Below are 26,154 nucleotides of genomic sequence, written 5' to 3'. Positions count from 1 at the left end.
GGAGTGTGAACTGATGGGTGGAAAGGTGGTTTCAGGTAGAGCAGGACCAAGGGGAAGGGCCTTAGGCTGGAAAGAACTCAGCACAAATGAGAATCTGAACGAGGCTCCATCAGGCTGGGGCAAAGCGTGGGAAGGTCCTGTACCAGGTAGGTTACCTTGACACGGGTGACCTCCTCCCTCTCCTCATATGTAGCTCTGACAGGGCCCAAGACCAAGGTTCTAGCACCCCTCCTTCTTCCCAGCTGACCATTCAGACTTCAGGGTTCCCACATTCATCCCTACTTGTCTGTTTATGTCTTTCTTCCTCCCAATGACTGGGTGGAGGTAGCTTGGCAGGTCAGGCCCTGGGGTAACAGAGAGAACCTGGACCTGAATTTGAATCCCAGTTCCAGTCTAGCAACTTGAGAACCCCGTGCAAGTGACTTCACCATCCTCAAGGCCTCAGTTTCCTCACATGTTTAATGAGAATAACAATCCATTCTCCAGAAGGATTATGTTAAGGGATAGTTCTCAACATCCTTACAGTGGCCCATTGAGCCTGGCATACTAATCAATTCTGACCTCATGTCCCATCCGCTGTCCTCCTTGTTTGCTCAGCTCCAGCTACCCTGGCCTCTGCTGCTCCTCACATATGCACAGGGCCTTTGCACCTGCTGTTCCCCCTTACCTCATCACTCCTTGCCTCCTTTCCCACTTTATTTTCTCTCTGCAACACGTACTGTATTTGTCAGGGTTTTCCAGAGAAACAGAACCAATAGGATGGATAGATAGGTAGATTTATTTTAAGGAATTAGCTTATGCATGGTGGAGGCTGGGAAGTCCAAAAGCCACAGGGTGAGTTGGCAGGCTGGAAACCTAGTGAAGAAGCACTGACACTTCTTCTGATGTGTCCAAAGACAGTCTGCGGGCAGAATTGTCCTTGACAAAGGAAGTTGGTCTTTTCCTATGAAGGTCTTCAACTTATTGGATGAGGCCCACCCTCATCCAGCTATTATGGAACATAATCTGCTTTACTCAAAGTCTACTGATTTAAATGTCAATCTCAAAAGCATCTTCATGGAAACATCTAGCATAATGTTTGACCAGATATCTGGGTACCACGTCCTAGCCAAGTTGACCGAATTCACCATCATAAGTGCATCCCTTGTTAATCTGGCACCCACAAACATCTCCTTAAAGCATACTCATAACATACGGTTTAATAACAGATAAAGACAATAACAAGATCATAATTCCACCTCATGTGATACAGCAATCCTGCATACAACCAAAATGCCTTAATGCCTTCTCCAGATGAGGATGCAAAGCCTTTGGGTGATGTTTTACTCTTCTCCTTGATATACCAAGCTTCGATACTATCATGCGAAGTTAACAATACTTAAATACTGTGATACAAAGTCACTATTTCTTATGCTAGGGTGGAAAAAAGAAAAAGAAGAGAGAGAAGAGAATGTTTCCTACATACACACATAGTCTCCACAAAATAAAGAAGAAATACTCTCGACAATGAGTCTTTTGTTTCTGTGACTTGTCATGTGCTCATAGCTGGTATTTATAACTACTTTCTTCTTCTTCCACTACCACTACTGTAATGCCTTTACCTTGAGCGAGCACCTCAGCTGGTTTTGGTTCACACCTGGAGGGGTGACCCAGACCTTCATTCCCGAAGGCTCTGGGCCCTTAGTGGTCCTGCCTGGATTGGGTTGCTGCAGTTTTCCATTGATGTTCGTTAATCACAGGGCAGGGTGATACTGAGAGGTGCCCTGAGGGATCTCCTGTGCTCCAGACGTGTTCTCCTCTACCTCCCTGTGGAGTAGCAGGCCATTTTCCCTGCTCGTCAGGATCAGTCACGCCAGCGAGCACAGTGACTCCCTTCTTCACCTGTTGATTCAGACGCGGGAGGAGCTCAAAGTGGCCGGGGGCAGTCTTGATCCCCAGTTCAATGGAATCATTGTTCTGTATGTCTGACATGCCAGATGCTAATACTTTACTGATCATTTTGTTTACTCTCTGTTTACCCCCTGCAGGTAAGCCCAATGAGAGCAGGATTTTGGTCTGGTCTGTCCCTAACGAAATTCCCAGCATCTAGAACCGTGCCTGGCACATGGCCGGTTGTCAGTAAGCATTGCTGAGTGGGTCAGGGCCTTGGCTGTGATCTCCCGGTGCTTCAGCGTGGGTGAGAAGTGCTCATCATCCACCTCAGAACCTCAGTCTGAAGGCCAGGTCTGTCCCAGGGAGCCCAGGGTTGCAGAATGTTCTCTGACAAAGGGGGTCCTGCCGCCTCTCCTCACACTGACAGTGCTGGGCCAGCACGTGAGCACAAGGCCTCAGTGTTCACCATCCCAGCCCACTCAGGACTGTTTACTAGACTAATCTGGAACAATAAACCTGTCCCCACCCTCCTGGCGCCTGCCTCACTCCATCCTAAGCCTGTGTTTGAAGATGTGTTTAAATTCTGGGCCTACACTCAGCAGACGCCACAGGCTGGCTCCTGGCGGACAATCACTGACGAGGGGGGCGGCACTGGGACGCTCAGGTCCTCCTGATGGCTCTGTCTCCACACGCAGCCCTCCGGGGGGAGCGAGGCGGCTCTAGCCTCCATCCAGTGTTTGTTATTTCATGTCAAAGCTTTCTCATAAACATTATCCTAGAGTGGGACACGGAGGCTTTGGGCAAAGAGGGTTTGTTATTCTAAAGTGGCCAGGAGCAGAAGGCGTGGTGGCCCAGGAGTCCGTGAGCGGCGCCAGGCTTGGGAATTCAGGGTGAATGGGAGGGAGGCAGAAATCAGGACAAGGCTCTCCCGTGCCTGTGCACAGGGTCTTGGAGGTCCCACTTACCACACCCTCCACTGTCACAGCCAACTGGGATACCTGCCTCTGAAATGAGCTCCTCACAGGTGGAAACCAAAACCAATTCACCCACCACCATCCCTGCAGAGAATAGACAGAAAGTAAATGTTCGTTGAATGAATGACTAAGTGTAGCTTCCCTGTATCTTTTGGAAGCGCCGAGAATGCTTATGAAGAAGCACGTATTCTTTTGAAGTTCTAGTCATGGGAACCTGGTCTGGAGCCAGACAGATGTCATTTCAAAGCCCAGCTCTGCCCTTTACAAGCCACGTGGCCTTGAGCCCCCTCTGTTTCTTTGCCTTCCTGTCTATGAATAGGGACACCATCCCGCCGGCTGTCTCCCAGGGAGAGCAGAGGGAAGCCCCAGAGGGCAGTGGTCCACTAAGAGGATGGGTTCCAGGGCTGGCCTGCCCAAGCCTGAATGTGTGTCCCATCCCTCACCAGCTTTCTCACCTTTAGTGAGTTATGTAACATCTCTTTGCTGTAGGGTTTTTAAAAATCTATTCATTGGAGCTAATACTAAACTTAACTCAGAGTTGCTATAAACCTTAAATAAATTAACATAAGCATAGAAGATTCCTGACACATAGTAAGTGCTCGATAAACACGGCGACCCTGGTAATGAACTTTGAAAGATGCAAACAAAGGATGGCTCCAGGTGGGAGGTGTGGGGAAGGGACATGTGACTCGGGTCAGCGGTCCTCCTTCTGAAACAGTTCCTGAAAATCTGCTCTTCGACAGTAAACGGTGAACAAAGAGGCAGGCTTCCTCCCTGACCAAGTTCCTGGTCTACACAGGCAGGAAACGGGGAATCACCTGAGATGGAGGCTACATGGGCTAAGTGCCAAGACCAAGGGAAGTACCAACCCCCGCTTGGGGGTCAGGGGAATCCAGAATGATGGGTTTGGATTTCAGTCCCAACCCCATGACACTGCCTGGGCCACACTGGGAATGCCTCTTCAGTGACCTGATCTCAGTTTTCTGTATGCAGCATGCTAATAATAAATACTCCACGGCTATTTCTGGCTATTTCACAAGGCTCCAGGAAGAAGACAGGTGTGGTAATGTGTGTGGGATGAATGTGGGCTGTGCCAGTGAACATCCAGAATCCAGCCCCAATCTGTGGCACCACAAAGAGTCTTGGGCCGGGCGTCAGGCTCGGCTTCGAGTCTGCTCTGCCCCCAGCTGCCTGTGTGGGCTTGGGTGAGCTCTCTCTTGCCCACTTTGGGCCCCTGTCTCCTTTCCTCTTCTGTATGGTGAAGGCACAGAAAGAGATCAGTGGTTCTCAGACTGGGCTCCAGGGAACCCACGGCCTCCACAAAGAAGCCTTGGGGGTCCCTCCTACAGTGGAGCATTGAACTGGTAGGACTTCAGGCTCTAGCTTGTCTCCTCACATCAGTCAGGAAAATTTCCATTTTTATCTACTCCACATACTGAGTTCCAAGTAAGGTTCCTTTAGAAAACAATAACAATAAAAAGGGATCCCATGGCCAAAAAAGGTTTAAAAACCCCTGGACCAGATGACGTATAGGGGCCCTTCCAGTTCCAATCTGGCAAAGTTCAAGTCTGACTATTTTCTTCCGAGTTTTATTTACCAAGCATTTCTCCAGCTCTTACTACATACCAGGCCTGTTCTTTGCACCCTACAGATTGTACCACACTTAACTGAAACACCTCCTAGCTTCACAAAAGCCACATGATTGCGGAAGTGACTCCATGTGTCTAGGGAGGCCCAGGGGAGCCATCTCCCCTCCAGCCAGGTCTTCTGGGCACCCGAACGGGTGACCTCACCGCAGTCCAGGTGGTGCCGACTCTGAAGAGCTGCAGGGGTATACAGCGGCAGGGTGTGGTCACGGGAAGCCCGCATATCCCGGCCCCCCACCCCCCGTTCAGAGACGGAGAGTACTCCGGCTTGACATGGACACTTTCAAGCGAGGCATGTTCCGTGTGGGAGGAAGTGCCTGTTGCCTTAGTGATGTCCACGGCAACAGGGCCACTGCCTCCTGTGACTCATCACGGCCACCGTGCTGCCATTGACACTCTGCACCAGGTGGCTGCAGATTGAATTTCAGAATGGTTGCCAGAGCCTGGAGAAGGCCTGGAGGTGGGGTCTGACCTCATCTCCAGCCAGCTCGTTAGGGTAGCGGCCTGGGCTGCTGAACCCTAGCACTATCCAGCTCCTTGCCCACCAGAAACAAAGATGGGAGGGGGTTGGCAGAGGTGATCTCTTGAGCATGGGCTTGGCCTCGTTGTCCATGTCAGTACTTTAAGTACCTTATTGCATGAGCTTTTTTGTTCAGATTATGTATTCCGGAATCATGTGACTGATATCACTGGTGGGGACTTCTGCCACAGGGTAGCAGCATGCTCTAAACGCAGACAGAGTGCCAGAGTTCTAGGGGCTAGTCTGGAGGGCTTAATGAGTAGCCTTGAACTATGAAGTGGCTGACCTCAGCAGGTGGCACTAGGTGGCACTAAGGTGCTAGGGAAAGGATGGAGTGACATCCTCGCTTTACCGGGCACTGTGCTGACATCTGCAGATACAAAATGAATAAGATGCAAGTCCCATCCTCACGAAGCTCAGAGCCTAATGAGAGAGCCAGGTGGCTAAATGGTGGTTACAGTCTAATGTCCCCGCCGCAGTGGAAAGAAGCACGGCGGGTCACTTATGCGCCACCACACCGCTCTCAGTGCAACAGCACCGAGCATTTGCTCAGGTGTCCGGATCCGGTTGCAGGTAGGCCCTGCCGGGCTCAGCCGGGCTTACTCACGTTGTCCGTTGGCTGGACTGGGATGGCCTTGGGGGGACAAATGAAGCAATTCATCTCTGCCCGGCCTCCAGTGGGCTTGCGTGGGCTGCTGTCAGGGCAGGGGAGGGACAAGAGGAGACAGCAGCCATTGGTGCTTTTCAGGCCTCTGTGCGTAGTGGTTACTCATCCCATCGGCTATAAAGCAAGTCCAGGGCAGAATGTCAGAATGGGAGGGAGCCAAAGAGTTCCATGGCCAAGGGCATGAATACATGGAGAGGGTAAGATTTGGGGCCATCACAGTATCAGTCTGCCACACAAGGAGACTGTGGGGGCCCCAGGGAGGGGCCTAACTCAGCCCCCAAGTGGTCCAAGAAGCTTCATGGAGAAGACATTTGAGCAGAGCCTGGAAGGCCAAGTGTGAATTTGCAAGTGGAGAGCAGAGGCAGGAGGTTTTCCTGAACAGAGAGCATCATGTATAAAGCGCAGAGACAGAAGAGTGCTGAGTAGTTGGGTATTTGGAGACATGCAGGCTGAGTGGGAAATGACGTCACTGACCACAGCAGGGTCCAGGTCACTGCCTTGCAGGCTCTGCTGAAGAGGTAGGCCCTTATTCTGAGGACAGGAGGCACTTGTGAAAGTTTTGAGAAAAAAAAAAAGAGGGAAGACAATCATATTTTTTAAAATTTTTTTATGTCTATTTATTTTTGAGGGAGAGCAAGAGAGAAAAAAATGAGAGCAGGGGAGGGGCAGAGAGAGAGGGAGACACAGAATCTGAAGCAGGCTCCAGGCCCTGAGCTGTCAGCACAGAGCCTGACACGGGGCTCGAACTCACGAACTATGAGATCATGACCTGAGCCGAAGTCAGATGCTTAACCAACTGAGCCACCCAGGCGCCCCCGGATTTGTGCTTTGATAGAGAACAAACTGAGGGTTGATGGAGAGAGGTGAGTGGCAGATGGGCCAGATGGGTGATGGGTATTAAGGAGGGTACTTGTGATGAGCACTGGGTGTTGTATGTAAGTGATCAATCACTGAATTCTACTTCTGAAACCAATATTGCACTGTAGGTTAACTAACCAAAATTTATACTTAAAAGAAAGGTGAATGTGGCAGAAGACTATGGGATGGGGGAGTGATGGGGGGCTTCAGGGAGGGGATGGGTTGCAGTGGGCCCAGTGAGAGATGCTCGGGGTGGTGAGAGGCCAGAGACTGTGGTCCAAGATGGCAAACAGATAATGTGCAAACAGAATGAGCAATGAGGACTGGTGGGCAGGCTGGGGCCGGGCAACAGCAAGGACAGGTGGCCTGACACTGTCTCCTGACCTTCTGCACAGGAATTACAACAGCTTTTCCCTATATTGGTGCTAAAGGGGTCTGGGATATGCCATCACATGAAGCTACCTCCAGTCCCTTCCCCTCAGGGGCCTCAGTTCCCCCCATCTAAAAATGGGACATTTTATTTTTTTAAAAAATTTTAAGTGTATTTATTTATTTTGAGAGAGACAGAGTGAGCAGGGGAGGGGCAGAGAGAGAGGGAGAGAGAGAATCCCAAGCAGGCTCTACACTGTCAGTGCAGAGCTCGATGCAGGGCTCAAACCATAAACCGTGAGATCATGACCTGAATCGAAACCAAGAGTCAGACGCTTAGCCGACTGAGCCACCCAGGCGCCTCTCAAATGGGACATTTCAGAAGATTTCTCAGGGCCCTCTTACCTTGGGCAGGCCGTATTCCATTAGAGCCATGGTACCCATGCCAGAAGCAATCAGAACACTAATGTCACCCCCATGGAGCCTGTTAAAAATACACATCCTGGGCTTCACCTCAGACATGCTAATTCTGGGCATGAGAACTGGGGTATCTGGTACGTTCGCACAGCACCCCACGTGATCCTGATGCCAGGCAGGTCTGGCTAGAGCGCAGCTGTATTCCCAGGGCCTGGAATGGTGGCCGAGAGCACAGAGGAGCTTCAGGATACATGCTGAGTGCCAGCAGGGTCCTGATTCAGAGAGGCCCAGCTCCTAAGGCCTTTGCCTGGAGTGAGGGTGACTTCTGGAGGAAGGGGCATTTGGGTTGGGCCTTGACATCTGAGTTGGTTTTTGGTTTATTTTGTTTGTCTTGCTTCGTTTACAGTGCTCTTGATTACCAACTGAGTCTGTGCTCATTCTAGAACTTTCCTAAGCACAGGAAAAGAAAGGAGTCAAAAGAAAAATTCACCCATCATTCCAAAACCCAGACACAACTAGGGTCTCATTTTGCCACGTTATTAGATAAGATGTTGATAGCCAGAGCAGGAGCGGGGACCCATGTGGGCCAAGGACTGGAGACGACAACAGGCTGAACACGGTGGGAGGCCAGAGGAAGCGTTCAGGCTGCACCAGCTGGTGTCAGGCCCCACACGCCTTCTCCGTCTCAGGGCCTGTTGCCCCAAAGTCCAGAACGAGGAGGGTCAGGCCTGGAGGTGTCAAGGCCCTCAGCCAGGGGTCCTGAGCACAGCCCTTATTCGTCTCTGTTTCCCCTGCACAGGTGCTGTTTGCCCTGAACCAGACCCTGCTGCAGCACGAGAGCGTGCGAGCAGGGAGCCTGCAGGCACCCTACACCACGGAGGACCTCATCAAGCACTACAACTGTGGGGATCTCAATGCTGTCATCTTCAACCACGACACATCCCAGGTGAGGCACCTCTCCTCTCCGTGGATAGCTTTCAGGTCCCCAGTTCCAACGGCCAGGCCCATATGAACCTATGAACCTACCTAGCATTTATTAGACACCTACTATGTGCCAGGTGCAGGCAATCTTCTTTCTGCCATGGGAACCAGGACCTATTGGTATTCCATTCTACAGATGGGAAAACTGAGGCTCAAGGAAGCAAAGAGATTTGCCCAAACCCACACCACTTCATTGTTGTGTTCCCAAGTAATCAAGAGCAGCACTCGAGTCTGGTGTGTGTGGGAGAAGCTTAACCTCTAAGAATGGGGAGGTTCTGAGAAGTTCAGCTCACAATCTGGGGAAGTTAGAGCCCAGGGGGGAGAACAGCTCATGGTGAGACCTTGCACTGGAGTCCAGCTGGGGGCATTCTGTCTTGAGTCAAGTCCTGAAGGAAAGACTACCACAAGCTGGGCAGAAAGTGAGAGGCACCCTGGGGAGCTGAGCAGGACTCCTCCAGGTGTGTCCCCATTGCCCTCAGTAGAAATTCCAAGATATTTCATCTAGCACTCGAGGCCTTATGGGTCCTGCCCTTTGCTGACCTTGTCACAGCCAGGTGCCCCACCACATAAACTTTGTTCTGCTGACCTGTACTACATGCCGTTGACCTGTGTATGCCCCTGTGCCCTTATTCAGGCTCCTCCCTCTTCCTTTCCTCCTGCTTGGCCACAGTCAATTGTTACCTCCTCTGAGAAGCCCTCCCTGACTGCCTAGATGGAATTAGATATTCCCCTAGGCCCCTCTAGGCCCAGTGTGCTTTCTGTCACAATGCTTGGTTAACCATTCATTCAAGAAGAGGCCACTTCCCTGCTCAGGACAGTGCAGTGGCTCCCCATTTTTCTCAGTGTCTATAATGGCCTCTGTGGCCCCGGGGTCTTCCCCCACCCCCGACCCCATTTCCTCTGCCCTCTGCTCACACCCACCGCTGGAGCCACATGGGCCTGCAAGCTGTTCCACGAGCACACTTGGCATGTTTCACCTTTGCACTGGCTGTTCCCTCCTCCAGGAATGCCCTTCCCTGGCCATCACCATAGCTCACCCCCATCTTAACTCAAACATCACCGTCTCAGTGAGATGGGCCCCAACTCCCCGAAATAGAATTGCAGCCTGACCCCCCCCCACTCTCTCAACCCCTTTGTTATGCTCCTCTTCCCCCCACCCCGCCATGGTCTTTGTCATCTTCTCACATACTTACGTCTTTTGATTCATTGATAAGTGATTGTGTTGTTTGTCCTTCCCCCCTAGAGCATGTGCTCTCTGAGGATAGGCATTTGCACCTGTTTTGTTCATCAGTATATTCTGATCAGCTAAAGCAACTCCTGGCACAGAGCAGGACTCAGTAAATAGTTGCTGAAGGAATGAATGAAATTGTCTGTAAATACCAGGAACAGTGCGATGAAAAGAGATATGGGGCAGGAGGGCGGATGCAGAGACAGCTGCCCTTGTGGGGCTGCCAGTCTCCTAGGAGACATGGGGACATTCCACAAGCAATGGCATCTAAATGTGATCCTTGCTCCAAGGGAGAGTAGAGGGTGCAACCGGGGCCTTTGGCAGGAGCAGAAGGTTAAATGGACTTGGGGCAAGAAGGAAGGATGCCTGCAAGGTGAGAGGTCAGAGAAGAGCCTGACTTGGCCACGGACAGGAGGAAGAGGAATGTTCCAGCAGAGGCTAGAGAGAGCAGGAGGGGCGTGGGTTGGTCCAGAAGTGCAGCCAGGGACCAGGCCGAGAGGTTCTGTGTGTGCAGGCCACCCTCTAGACCCGGAGCTCCCTGAGGCAAGAGTGTGCCGCTCCTCTCTCTCCCTCCCAGTGCCCAGCACAGGGCACCGCTCAGAGTGAGTATCGGGGAATGGCTGTCAAGGGAGCAGAGGTGGGTTTGTGTTGTGCTCTGTGCAGTGTAGACAGTGAAAGGAAGGATCTGGAGACCTTGCACAGGGGGCTCAGGACTCTGAGAGCTCCGATTCTGAGTCTGGGTGTCTGAGAGCTCTGAGCCGGAGTCCTGCCCTGTGTCATTTGCTGGGAGAGAGAGAGGCTGGTGAGCACTGTGGCCGAGGGGACCTGGCCAGCACTCAGGACAGCCTGGCCATGAAGTAGCTGGGCTGGGCTGGGCAGGACAGGGCCCTGTTATGCCTGTGGCTGATGCTGAGCCCAGAGAGGGAGGAACGGGGTGACTTCAAGGCATAATAAGCTCAGGTTTTCTTTGAGCTTGTGTCCAGAACCGCTGATTTGTCTTTGGCAGGTGAACTGTACTGGGGTCTCTGGGTGGTGCCCATACTTGAAGTAGGACAGAGGGTGTGGTTGGATTGGCCCACCCAAGTTAGAATAGCACCCCATGCTGCATTCCCTGTACCCTCTGGGTACAAAGGCAGGGAGGGACTAGACAGCCCCGTCCCCAGATGCAGAAAAGCCTAGAGTCAGGGTAGCAAGTCTACATCCAGTGCTCCTGTTCTGTCAGAGAAAGGGTCTAGGTGACATGGGGCTACATCTGTAGCTAGAGGCCAGGAAGGCGGTGGGAGGCTGAGGACACGTGGGCTGAAGGGGACAGTCACTGCCTATAGTCAGGGAGGAAGTGGTAGTGGGGCTGGGCTTGAGAATGGAGTCGACCAGGAGGGGAGGATGGGAGGGGCTGGCAGGCAGAGCAGGCTGCCTGGGTGGGGGTGTGGGAATGTGGTGGGGGGGTCCTGGGGAGAGATCTGAGGAGCGGGGGGCAGATCATGGGGGTGGGGGTGAAAATGCCTGCTGAGGGGCAGAAGCCCTGGAGCTCGAGCTGGAGAGTGATGTGGTCCAAAAGATGCCTCTGGCCTCAGTGCAGAGGATGATGAAGGGGCCTCTAGAGGCTGGGGCGGGACAGGTGCAGGGCTCAGGATGGGAGACAGGGGCTGGGTGCCCCTCAGTCTTGATCTACCTTGCCTCCCCACCCCACCGTCCCACCTTCAGAAGTGGCTCATGGTTCAGCCTCCTGAAGCTCCCAGGTCGCTGACACCATCAATGCCCTGCAATCAGCAGGGTGACCCCAAGGCCCCTTCCCCGGGAAGCCTTGTCTGAGCCCTCAGCCTGTGTTAGGTGTGAGGCAGCCATATATTTATAATCCAGACCCAGACACTTCAGAGAGTGAAAGGTCAAAAATATTTAAGAGGCTGAGTCATGAACAGGCATGGAGAAGTCAACCCTAGCCATGAACCTAGACCACCCTAGACAAACAAGGACTCATGGTTATCTGCTAGGTGTCTACTCCAGACTCCCACATCCCTGTCACAGCATGCCCTGACTCCCTCACTGGGCTGTGATCCTCATCCAGGGCAGCATCCTAGGCCCATGGAAGTTCTTGGAAGATGTCTGTTGGATAGATGGACTAAAGAGACGGAATGAGGCCATTGAGGTCAGTGACATCAGTAGACCTGGGCACTTGACCACCAGACCTGACGCTGTCCCGGTTGTAGGCCAAGGGAGCCTACGCTGAAGGCACTCCCCACAGCCCCACCGCAGCTCCGCCTGGCCTATCTCATCATCCCACCTCGGACCCGTGGCTCTAAGGCCCTGGGGACCTAACATGTCCTCTTTAAACTTCTATGGTGCATCCTGCACTTAAACTTATCATGGGAGATTTAAGGCTCCTGACAAAACTAATGACATCATTAATTTGTTTCCCTCTCAGCCTGGGCCCAAACCCAAGTCCCATCCTTGGCATGGAGCCAGGGCCCATCAGCACGAAATATGCAGAAAATGTCAGCCAGCTGCCGGACAGCCCAGGAAACCCTGGTGGTTAGCCCAGCTCCTCTGTGGCTTTGACATTGCACTTTCTGGTTCTTGTCCTTGTTAAATTGTTTTGGCTCCCTAAGGAATGAATGGAGATTCATCTTTCCACAAATGCACATTCATGGTCAGGAAGCAGAGGAGACCCTTGGGAGAGGGGAAGGGAAGCAGAATGCTGCCTTCATGGCTCTCTGATGATTCTGAAGGCTTCAAGCTCTTTGTCATCTCCATCTCTACCCCTGCCCAAGGCCACCCTTCCCCGCAGCCTCTGCCATCACAGGGGCGAGGTGATGAAGCCAGATCCATCCCCAGGCTACTTCCACAAAGCTGACATTTAGTCAGGACTCTCTCTGTGCTATGCACTGTGCTAATAAGCACTTTCTAAAGCTGCTCTTACTTAATTCCTACCACAGCATATATTACTCCCATGTTACCAGTTTGGACACCGAGTCTCAGCACGAGTAACTTGCTAGTTGTAGAGAGGCGGCCCAACTGGTAAGTGGCAAAAGAAGGATTCCAACCCAAGTTATCCTGGCTATCTGACTTCAGGACCCACATTCATCACCACCACCATGCATTCGTTCACTGACTGAGCAAATGTTTATTTCTTGGTATAACATCCTCCCACATTCTTTCCCACACCTGAGGAACCAAGAGGGCCATGTTTCCAGAAATAACCCTTCTGAGCCACAGCTCCTCCCCAACTCAGAAGCCTTTCCTAGCTGCATCAAGTCCAAATGTGGCCTGCTTTCTCAGGGCTTCCGATCATCCCTTCCATCATTGGTGGAGGAGGTGAGAGCTCCATGCCTTCATTTATCCATTTGCCAAACAGTCCCCAGGCACCAACTCTGATTGGGCCCTGGAAGGACCGCTGCATACAGTTGTGCAGGTTGTGTACTAAACAAGTTTCGGTTACATTAGTCATATTGGTGCCTTGTCATCCCAGAACAGCGAATCAGGCCTTAATGGCGGAGAAGTCCCTCCCTTTCCACTCTGGGGAGCACCCTGGTCCTTGGCCAGTAGCTATCAGAAACAGACATCCCAGCAGATATCAGAGACAGATGTCCTAGCCCTGTCCAAATCCCTGAAGGTTCAGCCTCTGCTGACGTCTCCATTTTCCTCAGAAAGAGTGTTGACAACTTGTCAGTGGCTCTAAAAGCCACGTAGCTGGGCCGCATGATCCTTGGGGGCTAAACCCTGCAGGAATTTAGTCTCCTCATGCCAGACTCTCCGTCTAGCTCGCCCATCAGTCAGCTAGGCCTCATGTCCTGTGCTTTAGCCAGAGTTGATGAAGAGAGAGAAATAGAAGAGGGGACTCCAGATGGAAGTCTGAGCACAGAGCTTGGAAGGTGGAATGACAATGAGGGATTATGGGGAAATAGAGAGTACATTCTGACTCACTGCCTCAGTTTCTTCAGTGGCCCCTGGCTTCTTCTCAGGCCCCACCCACCACGGGAGTCCACAGTCCTGGAACACCTAGACCCAACAACCAGGCTGGAAAGACAAGATGTTGGGAATGGAAGAACCCAGGAGGAGACAATGCAGTGAGGAAGGACAGAACAACTTTATGTTCAAGGTTCCAGAAACCTTACTGGGCACCTACTTTGGGTCAGGCATGAGGGCCCAGGAATGACAAAGGGTCTGTCCCTGGACTCAGAGAGCTCTCTGCCTCATTTAATAACATGTCAGTGAAGCTTACCCCCGGCCACATAACAGGGTATGGATAGTGCACTCAGAGCTGAGAAGTGTGGAAAGTTCCAAGCCAGGCTGTTGAATAAACCCTCATTATGGGAGGAAGCCATGGTCCTGGAGTTGAAGTTTTCAAGAATGGATGGAGGGATTTCGTTATGCCCTGGGAAATAGTGGAGCTGGGGGTGGGGAGATGGTAGTGGCCAACCAGGGCTCAGGCATGGGGAAAACCAGAGGCTATGACCTCTCCTGTCATCTCTGGAGGGTGGGCTGGGCTGAATACAGTCCATACAGCACCCACCATCACAGAGAATCCCCATCTTACACAGGAGGAAACTAGAGCTCAGAAAAGTTAAGTAACTTGGCCAAAGTCACACAGTGTCAGAACCAGGCCTGAATCCAGATCAGCCGGATCCCGTGCCCTGTGGCCTTTCTGCTGCACCAGGCAGCTGAGCTGACCCTCCAGTCCCGCTTGCTGACTTGAGTTCCTTGCACACCGGGCTGGGTGCGGGAGGCAGGACACTGAAGGAGCTGAGAGCTGCCCCGCCCCCCAGGCCTTCCGCATCTGGAAGCTGAGGGTCAACCAGGGAGAGACACAGGCGCGATTCGTGGGAGGCCGCAGCCCAGGGCTCTCCTCCTTGGGCTGTTACTTTGCTAGCTGTGTGACTTTGCACTTGTCTCTGGAACGTTCCACTCTTGCTTTTTTCACTTGTAAAATTGGAATGACAACTCCTCTCAAAGCATTTTTGGATTGATTAAAAGCACACACAAAATGGATAGCCCCCCGTAGGGGCCACTTAATAAAGGTAAGTTGCCCGCTTGGCCGGGCTGTGTGTGCTTGCTCAAAGCCCACCTTGCCCCGGAGAGCACTGAAGGCAGCCTCTGTCTTGCCTTTACAGTTGCCCAGCTTTATCAACACCACCCTCCCACCGCACGAGCAGGTGACCGCACAGGAGATTGACAGCTATTTCCGCCACGAGCTCATCTACAAGAGGAATGAGCGGATGGGGAAGAGGGTCATGGCACTTCTGCGGGAGAACGAAGACAAGATCTGCTTCTTTGCCTTCGGAGCAGGTTTGGGCCGGAGTGGGGAAGGGATTATTTGCAGACTCTTTAAGGGCTTAGAGATTTGTGAGCCCCTCCCCTGACCTCTACTTCAGGAAGGAAAAAGTAGAGGCCCAGAATGGAGCGGGAGAGGCCACACAGCACCGTTCTCCTGTTTCTAGCCAAGGGCTCCTCTGTAACAGGCCCGGTTGGCCGGAGTGACCTTGCCAAGGCCAGGACAACTTCTGTCGCTCATTCTTGCCCCAGGAGGCTGTGTTGAGAGCCCAGAACCGAAGCCAGCTCCCCTGCCCACCCAGTCTCTTGAGCCCCGCCTCTCCCACGAACCCAGGGACAAGCCCGTGAGCACTGTGGGGCCTGGCTGGGGAGAAGGCGGGCTCCAGCACCCCATGTCCCAGCTCCACAGCCCAGCCCAGCCCCCTCCAGGCACGTGACTTTGGCACACCACCAGCAAGGTCTCAGGCCCCTGGTCTGTGAATGGGCAGGACAGCAATGACTATTTGATGAATTGAAAATGTCTACCTTATGGAAGACTTACAAAGATTAGCGGTAACATTTAAATAACCTAACGGTGGGAACTCAGAATGGCAGCGACCTTCCCCATCCTCAGCAGCTTCGTGGGACTTAATACAAGGCTTGTCGTCCCACTGTGGCCATGAACTTGATGCTTCTCCTGAGGGCTCTAGCCTCTTTGTGTGGAGGGAGGTCTAGATGCCCAGTCTCAGGGCTTGCTTGGCATCTCCCTCACTGTCCCTCCTTTCTGTTACTCCCTCCTCTCCCTGACTCCTTCTTTCTTTCCCTACGGCTGTCTCCCATGCTAACAGCGATGTCTACGATGGGACCAGGGGATTGCATCTGCCTCCTTTATTAGTCAGCTTTTGCCCAAGAGCCACAGCAACAGAAATGTATTTCTTGCTCATGTGGGTGCAGTCCACCTCCTGCTTTGTGAGAATAAGCCAGAGGCACCACTCCTGGGGGCGAGAACTCACTACCACTGCCTCTCTGCCATCCCTTCCCCAGCCCCTTGCCCGTGCACTGCCTGCCTGCTCAGGCCAGCGCGGATCGGGTCAGGCAGTCCATGTACCCCTGTGTGACGTCCGCCTCCCCCCGCCCCGCCATGCAACCCCATACCCTTCAAGGGGAGAGCCAGGGTCCTCTGACTGTGCCCGTCTTCCTTCCTGTGTGGCCTCCAGCATGGAAGAGGCTTGTGGGTCAGCCCCTGTGAGGCTACACCTGCAGCTGGACAGAAAGAGTCCAGGCTCATGTTGGGGCGGCCATGGCCCGGTGTGGCCTGTGGCAGATCCCTTCCCCTCTGACAGCCTCGGTTTCCTCATCTGAACAGAAGTCATCAGAAAGCACTTGGGCCATTGATAATTCCAGGAGCTGTTCAAACAGTTCTCAGAGAAGAGAGGAATTCCTGTAGGAGAGTCTGGAGAAGCCGGCAGGAGTAGGACCTTGACTGACTACATGGAGAGGGCAAGGCTAGCCTCCAGGTGCAAGATACCTACTGGGGACCTGGCATGAGTCAGGACAGCTTTGAGGACAGGTGCAGGGGAGGGAGTGCTCCCAAACACACCCTCTCACTCACCATCCAGCTGCCACCCTAGCCCTCTCCCCGTGAGCATCTGGGCACTGCTCCTGCTCCAGAATGATCCCCCAGTGACTACAAAAGGGGAACCATTCCAAACCAAGCCAACCTCTAGGCATCTCTCCAGGCCTAGGAGGAACCAAGCCTGATCCTTGAGGGAGTCCAGTAAAAGATCCAGCATTCCACATGGCCCATCTGAGTGGTAGGGCTTTCCTGCCCCACCTGTCCAGGGCCCCAGACCAGAGCCACCCAGGGTCTGAGGCTAGCTCTTTCCTGTGGGTGAGGAGACAGAAAGCCTGGAGGTGAAAATCGCAGCAGCATGGGTGGCCCTGGATCCTGGCCGCCTTCTCCTAAAACCCAAGTCCTTGGGGACACAAATGTCCACTCAAGCACTCGGCCAGCATGCAGGCACCATGCCCTCCTCTAGCTTCTTGCCCATGTCTGAGATCCAGCTGGTCCCCGGTCAGTCCTGTTGACAGACCACCGCAACGACTCCTGTCCGTCTGCTCCATCCGTCCCCATCACCACTGTCCCAGTCCGAGCCTCCATCAGCTCTAGCCTCCTCACTTCAGCTTGGCCTTTGCCGCCTCCAGGCTGCTCCCCACAGCATAGCCGGTGGCTGCTGCTGGCTCTTATCTCCCACGCACCCTGCCTTGAGCTCCGGGAGGGCACACACCACATAATCATCCTGTGTTTGTAGTGACATGTAATAGGTGTCATGAGTGTATGGAAGAAAGAATGAGGGAAGGAACAAACAAGTGTGGGAATGTTGGCCAGATCCTCCCTTCCTGGTCTCCTCTGGGCCTGGTGGACAGGGCAGCAGGAACGTCAGGGCAACCTGAGCCCCACCTCAGCTCTCGGGGACCTGCTGTCCAATAACAACAAGCCCAGAGCCATGTGCGGACCTTGCTGGCAGCTGCACTGGAGGCTCGGCCACTCCTGAAATAAATGTTCTCCCCCGTACTGCACATCCACCCTCGACCTGAGAATTTCAAAGCTGGATGCAGCCTCCAGGCTCAAGCCTGTCCACCTCATCTGAGCTCTGGATAGACTGAGGTCCCTATAGGTCAAGATACGGGTCAAGTTCATGGCAAGTCAGGGAGAGAGGCAGGGCTGGACCCCAGGCCCAGGAGCTATGATCCAGGAACTCTGTTCTCATGTCCAGTCAGGGAGCCAGCTGTATAGACCTGTGACGACCACTGTATTGTCATGGAATATGTCCACGCACAACCCAGAGCGAGAAAAGTCCATGCCTCCCTCTGCATTCTTATGGCCACGTGACTCCCAAGTCCCACGTCCTGTGGCAGCTGAAGAGTTGTGTGCAGCGCCAAGACTGGCACTCCTGGGCAGTGTGCAACCTGCAGATACCCCCACTCCCCTCTACACACCTCTGTCTGCGGGCCTCTGCAGTCGCATCTCAGCCCTTCCTAGGCCATCGGGCACTGACTCTTCACCAGACCATCCTCTGTCTGGTCCTCAAAGAAGGCCCAGTGTCCCCAAGGCCATGGGAGGGAGGGAGGACCTATGCCACTGGAAATATTCCCAGCCGTCCCCCAGATGTGTCTGCTCACGCAAAGGTCTCTCAGTTCCAGGCTCAATGGGTGTCTCTAGGAAATACCTTAGAAAACAGAAACATAATGATAAACACCTCTGCCTTGCCCCACCCCCCCCTGCCCCGGCTGGGGCTTGCCTGGTGTCTGATCCAGGCCCCTGCTGGGGTCTGCCATTCTAGGCCAGCCTCAGGCTCCGTGGCTCCAGAGGAGTAAGCTAAGGCACACAAGAGAGCCGCCACCTGCCTGCCCCACCCCACCCCCCACCCCCGTGCCCATCCAGACCCTTCCTCAGCCCACCTCTGCTCCAGATTCCCTTCCCGAAAGCCCACAGGTACAGACGGGGATTTCCAGTGCTGATAGCAGTCTGGCTACCCCTCCTCTGTTCTGTTCTGTTCTGTTCTGTTCTGTTCTGTTCTACAGAGATTCAGTACAAAGAGTAAGAGCTTTGGTGTCAGGATGCTTGTGTATAAAGTGTGGCTCTACCACCGTCAGCTAAGAGATGCTGGGAAAGCCATTTCACCTGCAAGGACCTCAGTCTCTCATCTGCAAAATGGGGATAATACACCTGCTTCATCAGGTTGTGATAAATATGTTCATTTTAGATCACAGGATTAAAATTCTCTGCCATAGTGGAGAGATCCTTATAATAAAGACTCCTCCTATGTGCCAACCACCACTCCAGGCTCTTAGCCTACGTTACCTTTGACCTTCACAGTAACACCACGAGATGGGTTTTATTATACTCATTTTGCAGATGAAAACTAAATCCCAGAGAGGAAGAGTGGCTTCCTCAAGGCCATGCAGGCAGATGTTCAACTGGAATCCTGGTTTCTAGGGTCCCTAGTCCTAGCCGTTTCCTCCATACATGGTGCCCTTGCTCTAGAACTCCTGAAATGTTGATGGGTTTGTGGGAAGGGTATTGTTTTAGGTGGCGCATCCCACAGAAGAGTACTCTCCTTAGTGTTGTTTCTGTAGCAAGCCACGATCTGACCTCTTCTGGAGGTTACTCGGTGGGCTCAGGGGCAGGTGGGGTGTGAACATGCATGACAATTCTGACCAGGCCTGGGAGACATCTGGGGGTGACATCAGATAGAAGCCCTGTCCTCCAGGAGGTGGTTGTGGCCAGTGTGCAAACCCAGACATTCTGGAATGGCCCAGACCACTGCCATGGAGAGGAGTGTCCAGGGGGAGGGAAGGTCCTATTCCTGACTACCAGCCTCAAGGACAAGCTGAAGGGTCCCCAAAGATCTTGTGCAGATTCTTGGATTTCTTCTGCTCTATAAACAACTTATAAAATAGGTACTAGGTGGTGAGTTTTTATTAACTAAATTTATTCAGTTTACAGGCTTATCTAATACTCTGAAATTATCTCCTTTCTACCATGTTTGAAGTTAAACATCTTTCGCTTAAAAAAAAAAATGATAGTGATGTAAGGCAAAGGGACCTTTCAGAGCCCTTACTTGGCAAAATAAAAATTTGTAGCTGTATTGTTGGCCCTACCCACCCAGCTGTTCTTACCATGGGAGAGAATTGAGCATGCCTGAAACATGATGGAAAGAAAGATAGAGGAGGGGTGAGGCTTCTCAGTGGGGAATATTACTAGCCCAGTCTTGCAAGAAGGCAGGAAGGGTGGGGGCAGAGCTCAGGTAGAGGGTCTGGCCTGGGTAGAGAAGAGCACTTCCTTACCTGTACTGGAAGGAGGGAGGAGGCTGGCAGACAAGTCATTTGCTAGTGGAAAAGTAACCTGATGGCTTTCTCATCAGAGCTCCGCTCTGTAAGGTAGAAGGTGCAGGCATCTGCAGAGAAAGAAGAGGAAAGTGGAGGGTTCTTGGTTTCCAGAAAGAACGTTTGACATGAACGCAAGCAAGACTGGCCATAAGAACTGGCATGGACAGGGAGTCAAATAGCTTTCATCTCCTGGGACAGCTGGCATTGATTGGTGGTGGCTGCCCGGAGTGTGATGGTGTAAGGGGTGATAAAACCGAATCGGGGCTCAGCAGAGAAGAGGTCATGATTGATTAGTGATGTGTGCCTGACCAGGAGTCGGGCACATGCCTGCCTTACATCTGTTCTGACTGCCTGGAACACAGACTGCTGGCTGGCATTTGAGGGCCCACGAACCCACGAACCCACGAACCCACAGTGGTCTCTAGTCATAGGTTGCAAGGTTTTCTACAGCAACACTGAAGTGTAAATGTCAGTGCTGTCCCCCAGGCCTTCTCCTAGACTTTATCCTAGTACCCACTGCTTCATGGGCATCCCAGGGTATGTGAACCACTCCAGGGCAGGGTCCTTACCTCCTCAGAATCACCACCAGCTAGGGGATGTTCTGCAAAGACATAGTGGACCAAATCAGCCAGAATCAAGTTCACTATGTTTAGTCATTCCATTAGTCCCCCAGGACTCAGAGGGATAGGGAGGTCTTAGTCCCAGGCACTAAAAGAAAATGACCATTTTGTCCCTAGCTCCAGGAAACTGGTCCTTCTTGAGATGTTTGCTTACTGGCTAACCTGGAATCTGGGATAGAATAAGTAATGGAGGAGCTGGCAGAGCTTGGTTGAGTACAAGCCAGACTCAAAGGCGGACTGGATAACCGCTAGGGCCCATTCACTGAAAACCCTAGAGCCGGTGGTAACCCATACATTCCAGAATCCTAAAGTGCTCTGATCTGAGTATGGTTCTACCTTCTGACATTCCAAGCCCTTTGATCCTGTTGTTGGAAGGTTGGTGGCCCTAAGAACCCCACATTTTGCTTTGATTTGCTTCAGTCACTCTTGGATCCCTTGGGAGGGTTTTGGAGCAAAGAGCCTTCCGGCACCTAGAGATCCCTCCCTGTAGGGCGGCTGCCGCCTACACCCACAGGAAGCAGAGGTCCAGGCACAAAGCGAGATTGGAAGAGTTCTTGGGTGGGCTGTGTGAGCAGCGAAGACAGACGTGGTAGCTGCTGCCCCAGTGCCCGCACACCCAGCTCGCCCGGCCTCCAGGCCACTCAGCCTTCTCACCCCAGCCCTCAGGCCCGTACTCAGAAACACGCCGGGGGGCCGGGACACAGAAGCTGATTGGTGGTGAAGCCCCGGGCCTGAGAGAAGGAATGGGATCCCAACGCATCAAACACCAGTAACATCTTTTTTATTACTAACAGCAGCAATAGTTGTCTGCAGGGTGGTAAGATCCTGCCTGAAGGATCATATGACCTCTATGTCCTCAATTCCTCTTGGAGGGAGACAGGGTGGTATTTATTATTCCGTTTGGCAGATGGGTAAGTCGAGGTGCAGACAGGAAGTGAGAGAAACAGAAGCGGACTGAAATGTTGGTCACGTTGATAGGTCATTCTTACTGATGGCCAGTCTCCTCCCCTCAAAATGAAAACTCCAGCTGCTGCTTGGGCCCTCTGCTCTGCTGAGAGTGCCCTTTTCCTCTTCTGCCTGGGCTTTCCACGACCTCGGAGCTGGGCTCTCACAGCCCTGCTTGATTTCCTTATCACAGGCCTGCTTGTGCTGAGCACTCTGTCATCTCCCAGTCTAGAAGGGAAGGTAAGTCAGAGAAGGCTTCCTGGAGGAGGTGGGAACCAGTTAAAACTTTCCCGCTGCAGGTCCAGCTGCCTTCCAGCTCCTCATCATCCCCATAGTCGTCAGGACAATACCCACACCCACCTCCCTCCCACCTGGGTCCTCCACACGATAGCCTCAGGAACAGAAGCTTCCCGGAGCTCGTGGCAGAGCATAGGAGAGCAGCCATGTCCCGTGTAGGGCCTTTTAAACCTTAAAAACACAGGATGCAACGAACAGGCAGCACACGCCCAGCCACTTTCTCCTCTCCCAGGGGCACGCCCACAGCCTGCCACATTCCCCTCGCTGGAACACGAGGCCACAGCATCCGGAAGTGTTTCAGAATTTCCAACGGTGCTTCAAAGGGCCCTCCTCCCCACCATGTGCACATCTGGCAGCTGGCACGCCTCCTCGGGGCTGTGATCCTTGGCCAGAGTCACCCTTCATGTTTCAGCCCAGAGCAGCCAGCCAGCCAGAGGAACATCCCATCTGCTAGCCTGTCCCTAACCGGAGCCAACCCTGCCCTCTGGAATGGGGGAGAGAGGAGACTGGAGGACCTGTGTCCCAGGCTGGACCTGTCAGTGAGCCAGGGTTTACGGAACATCAGCCACGGGCTTGGCACTCTTGCTGGGCCGTGTGGGGAAGGCAAGAGGTGAAATGGCCTAGATAAAGAGCGTGGGCTTCAGAGCCAGCCTGCGTAAATTAGAAAGCTAGTGCTTCTCTGTAGAGGAAGTCGCCTGGGCAGACCAGGTACTTCACTTCTCTGATGTCAGATTTCTCCTCTCTAAATTGAGCCTGAGAGTCGGTGCGCTTGCACTTGTACTGGCCAGTACCTGGGGCAGCGCCATCACTGGATAATGTGACCTCTTGTTATTATGACTTGAGTCCTGGGCCCTCGGGGCCCACAGTCCCCCAGGGACAGGACTCCCCGCAGGAGACAGCAGGGCCATCATGGGGATGGGGGGGGGGGGTGGTGGCAGGGGGAGGCAGAAGTAGCCTCTGAGCCTCTGAGGACCCAGACCGGACACCACACAGAGACCTCCAGATCCAGCTTCAGCTCCAAGCAACAGTGAGGCTCAGGAGCAGCTTGGCCAACGGGAAGTTCTCCTGGGGTCCCGGGTGCTGTAACTCCAGGAAAGGAGCCTCTGGATGTTGTAGAGTTACCTTGGCCATAGCGAGCCCTGGGCCGGGCACCACCCCTGCAGTCACAGAACCCATTGCAGGCTCTGTCTCTGGGGCTCTCCCCCAGTGCCTCTTGGTGACCTTGAACCACTGCACAGCCACTGCTTGGGGCTAAGGCCGTGTCAGACCCCAGGAGGAAAGGCCTCCATGTCTGACCCATCTCAGGGTTCCCAAGGCCTGGGACATGCCAAGAGGTCCCAGCAAGGGCTTGCAGAGGAGGAGCTGCCGGCTCCAGGCCCCTCAAGGTGCAGATTGACCTAAACCCCTGGGACCTATGCCCTCACTGATGGGGTGGGGTACAGGCACCAGGCTTCCTCACCTCTAAACAATATTAATTGAAAGAGGATCTGGTCCAAAGAGAATGAAAAGGCTCAAACCTTGGAGCTTTTAAAAGAACCAAGAGGATTGGCTTGCAGGCATGGGCCTGGTGGTGGGTGGGAGTGCATGCTTCTAAGAGAAGTACACAACTGGGGGACGTCCTGAAGGGGACCCCCAAACTGGGCAACTGTCAGACAGGTGTCAGAGGCCCAGAAGCAGCTCCAACCCCAGAGGGAGCCTGCCCGTGCCCAGGGAGCCCCGGCCTCATCAGCTGCCTCCACAAAGCGCCCTTTAAACAGACACGCTCCAAGCCATGGACAGGCTTAGGCAAACCCCGGTTCTGCCGCTTTCTGTCTGTATGACACTGGGCAGGTTCTGGTGGCCTCAGAAGGATCCTAGTAAGGTCGGGTGAGACTATGAATCAAAGAGTCTAATTCAGTCTGACTTTTAGAGAAATGGCCGGCAGGGGTGCCTTTCTTGGTATTTGTATCTATCCTCCCGTTATTTAACAGCAGAGCTGAGCTGACCAGCTGAAGGCTCAGGGCTCTTTGTTGCTAACATCCTGGGTTCCGGCAACCTCCAGAGAGGAGCAGATGGCAAAGGGGGCAGAATCAGGTTCCACCCAGACACTCTCAGCTCCCTGGAGGGTGTCTGAATCCCCTCTGTGCAAGCCTGACAAGCACTCATTGCCTCTCTGCTTACACACCTCCAGGGATGGAACACTCGCTCCCTTACAGAACTGGACAGTTGCCTGGGAAAGTGTTCTTCGGGCCCAGCTGAAACCTGCCCCCTTAGTCTTGTCCTGCTGCTCTGACCCTCACCATCGCCCACCTCCCCTTTCACTTTATATTCCAACACCCAGAATCACTGGTGGTGGCCTGCACACCCACACCCTTTTTCCCTTTGTACCTGTGCATGTGCTATGTCGCCTGTCGTGAAAGCCCTTCCTTTTCAGCCCCATAGCCCCTGGTGGCCCTCCCTCGCTGCTGGGCTCTCACTGCCCTGTAAGGGTTTGCCTGCCTGTTCTCCCTCCTCTCCCTGCACTGTGACCTCCTCCGGGGTGGGGACCATGTGTCTCAGTTCCTGGCACAAGACTGGGTGCAGGGGAGGCGTCATCCTGGCCCTTACTGAACAGAAAATGCCCCCGCCCTGCCCCGGGCTGGCTGGTGAAACAGGAGAAAAAGGACCCAGCTCTGCCAGTTTCCCAGGCAGACCTTCCTTGGGAGATCAGAAGCCCTGTGGTACCCCCAGTGTCCATGCATCCCAAAGTCCCTCCATGCAGCCCTCCTGTCACACTTCCTCGGGAAAACAAACACCTCTGTCACTTGACATCCGGCCGGCTAATCCTGGAAGATAGATTAGCATTTGAAAGTTTCCCTTGCATTAATTTCAGACAGAACATAAATATGAGCTTGGGATCCCTCCTCCAGGAGGAAAATGCTGGAAACCCAGTGAGCTCACTGGAGAGAAAACTGGTGGAGGGGAGCCCGTGTTACTTCGGAACCTTTGGGGGAACATCTGGTTCTCCCCTCTGCCCGGCCCCCCAACATTGTCTCGAAATCACCTTGTTAATTGGTGTATTCTTCTTGCTAAGTGCTCACACGCCTTTCCCTCCGATCTGGTGAACCCTGGAGAGGCCACACGTGGTTGACAGCTCCCTGCCCCCTAATGTGACCTCAGGATCCCTTGCAGATGCTAATGCTTCGGAGCGAATGTATGAGAGCATGCCGTGAGCTATGACATCTCCGGGTGGAAGTGAGCTTGGCCTTTTACCAGCTGTGTGACCTGGGGCGAGTCCTTTCCTCTCTCTGATCTCTCCTGTCCTTGTCTGGAAACTGTGGGGGTACCTCAACAGGTTCCCAAAAGGATGAAGTGAGATGACACAGGAGAAGCACCGTGTACCCAGGAGACTCACTCAGTAGGACTTTGTGTTCAGGTTATCAAATGGTGGAATCGTAGAGGTGGGAAGACCCAGGGGACCATGTAGGGCAACTGAGGCACAGAGAGGGGAAGGACACTAGCCGAGGTCACATAGCCAGTTGGGCTGTTGAGCCAGGTTTTCTGTCCTACCCCCAGATCAGGGTTCTTGGCTCTTGGTTCTTGGTAAATGGGGGCTGTCAGGCTGTGGCCAGCAATGGGTAAAGGCTAGATCCAGCCTGTGCTCTGTTTGCTGAGCCTTGTGCCCTGGCACAGGCCTGCTTACACCTGGAAGAAGGGGAGCCTTTTCTCTGCACTAAAACGTCATGGGGCTGTGCCCATGAAGAGCAGGACACCTTCCCTGTTTGCTTACGAATGTCCCTCAAGTGGCACCCTCGCTTGTGGGCTTAGAGAGATAATCACCACACCAGCCCCACCTCCTCTAGCCCTGGCCTGCCCCCTCCCCACTCCATGTATGTCTCCTCAATCCCACTCATCCTGGGAGTCCTGGCTACATGAATTCCTCCTCCAGGAAGTCTTCCATGATATCCTCAGATCAGTCTCTCCTCTACCATGCATGCCCCTTGTTTTCATTTCTAGGTTCTTTTTCTCTTCTTTCCTCTTTCTTTCTCTCCTCTATCTCTGTCTCTTTGTATCTCTGCCCTTGTTTTTGTCTTCTATCTCTTGCTTTCTGTCTCAGTGTCTCTCCTTTTTTCTCTCCCTCCTGAGGTCTCTGTGTCTCTTACAGCCTATCTCCCAGCCCCTCTCTCCCCACTCTCATCTGTCTGTCCTCTGTTTCCTTGTGTCCTGGTGCTCTTGTCCTCTCTCTGTCTCTCCCTGAGGGTGTCTCTCTTCTCTCTCGGCCTCTGTAGCCTCTTCTCCCCTATTCTCTGTCTTTGTGGCTCTGTGTGCCCTACCCCCTCACTGTCCTCCCTCTCTTTCCTCCTCTCCTCACCCATGTAGCCTCTGCAGATGAAATGGAACGTGCCTTCCTGCAGAGAGCTGGCCAGAAAACAGCTGTCAGTGCTGGAAGTCGCTGCTGAGCAGTGGCCAGGAGACCCCAGGAGCCTGGGCAAGCCACGCAGGCTAAGCCCCAGTGCTTTGGGGCCCCTTTGGAAACTTTCCACACCTTCCCTCCAGGTTCCAGGATGGGTGTGGTGACTTTTTCAGGATTTGTGACCTTGGAGGCAAGCCTAAGCCCCGTCTGCCAGCGTCTGGGGACAGCAGGCACTGGGCCCTGGCTCA

At 53.4% G+C, this 26,154-nt stretch overlaps 1 protein-coding gene across 1 annotated transcript in view; it reads left to right on the top strand.

The window, feature by feature from the left end:
- Window positions 1–26,154, top strand: part of TRABD2B (TraB domain containing 2B) — a 217,925-nt gene that overhangs the window by 170,195 nt on the left and 21,576 nt on the right. The window contains exons 3-4 of the mRNA XM_043574925.1: window positions 8,123–8,269; window positions 14,641–14,815. Of these exons, the coding sequence (XP_043430860.1) occupies window positions 8,123–8,269; window positions 14,641–14,815 (322 nt within the window). The remainder of the gene's footprint in view (window positions 1–8,122; window positions 8,270–14,640; window positions 14,816–26,154) is intronic.

The sequence above is a fragment of the Prionailurus bengalensis genome, chromosome C1, assembly GCF_016509475.1.
Source record: "Prionailurus bengalensis isolate Pbe53 chromosome C1, Fcat_Pben_1.1_paternal_pri, whole genome shotgun sequence".
Classification (NCBI taxonomy): domain Eukaryota; kingdom Metazoa; phylum Chordata; class Mammalia; order Carnivora; family Felidae; genus Prionailurus; species Prionailurus bengalensis.
This window is presented reverse-complemented; position numbering and strand designations above follow the sequence as displayed.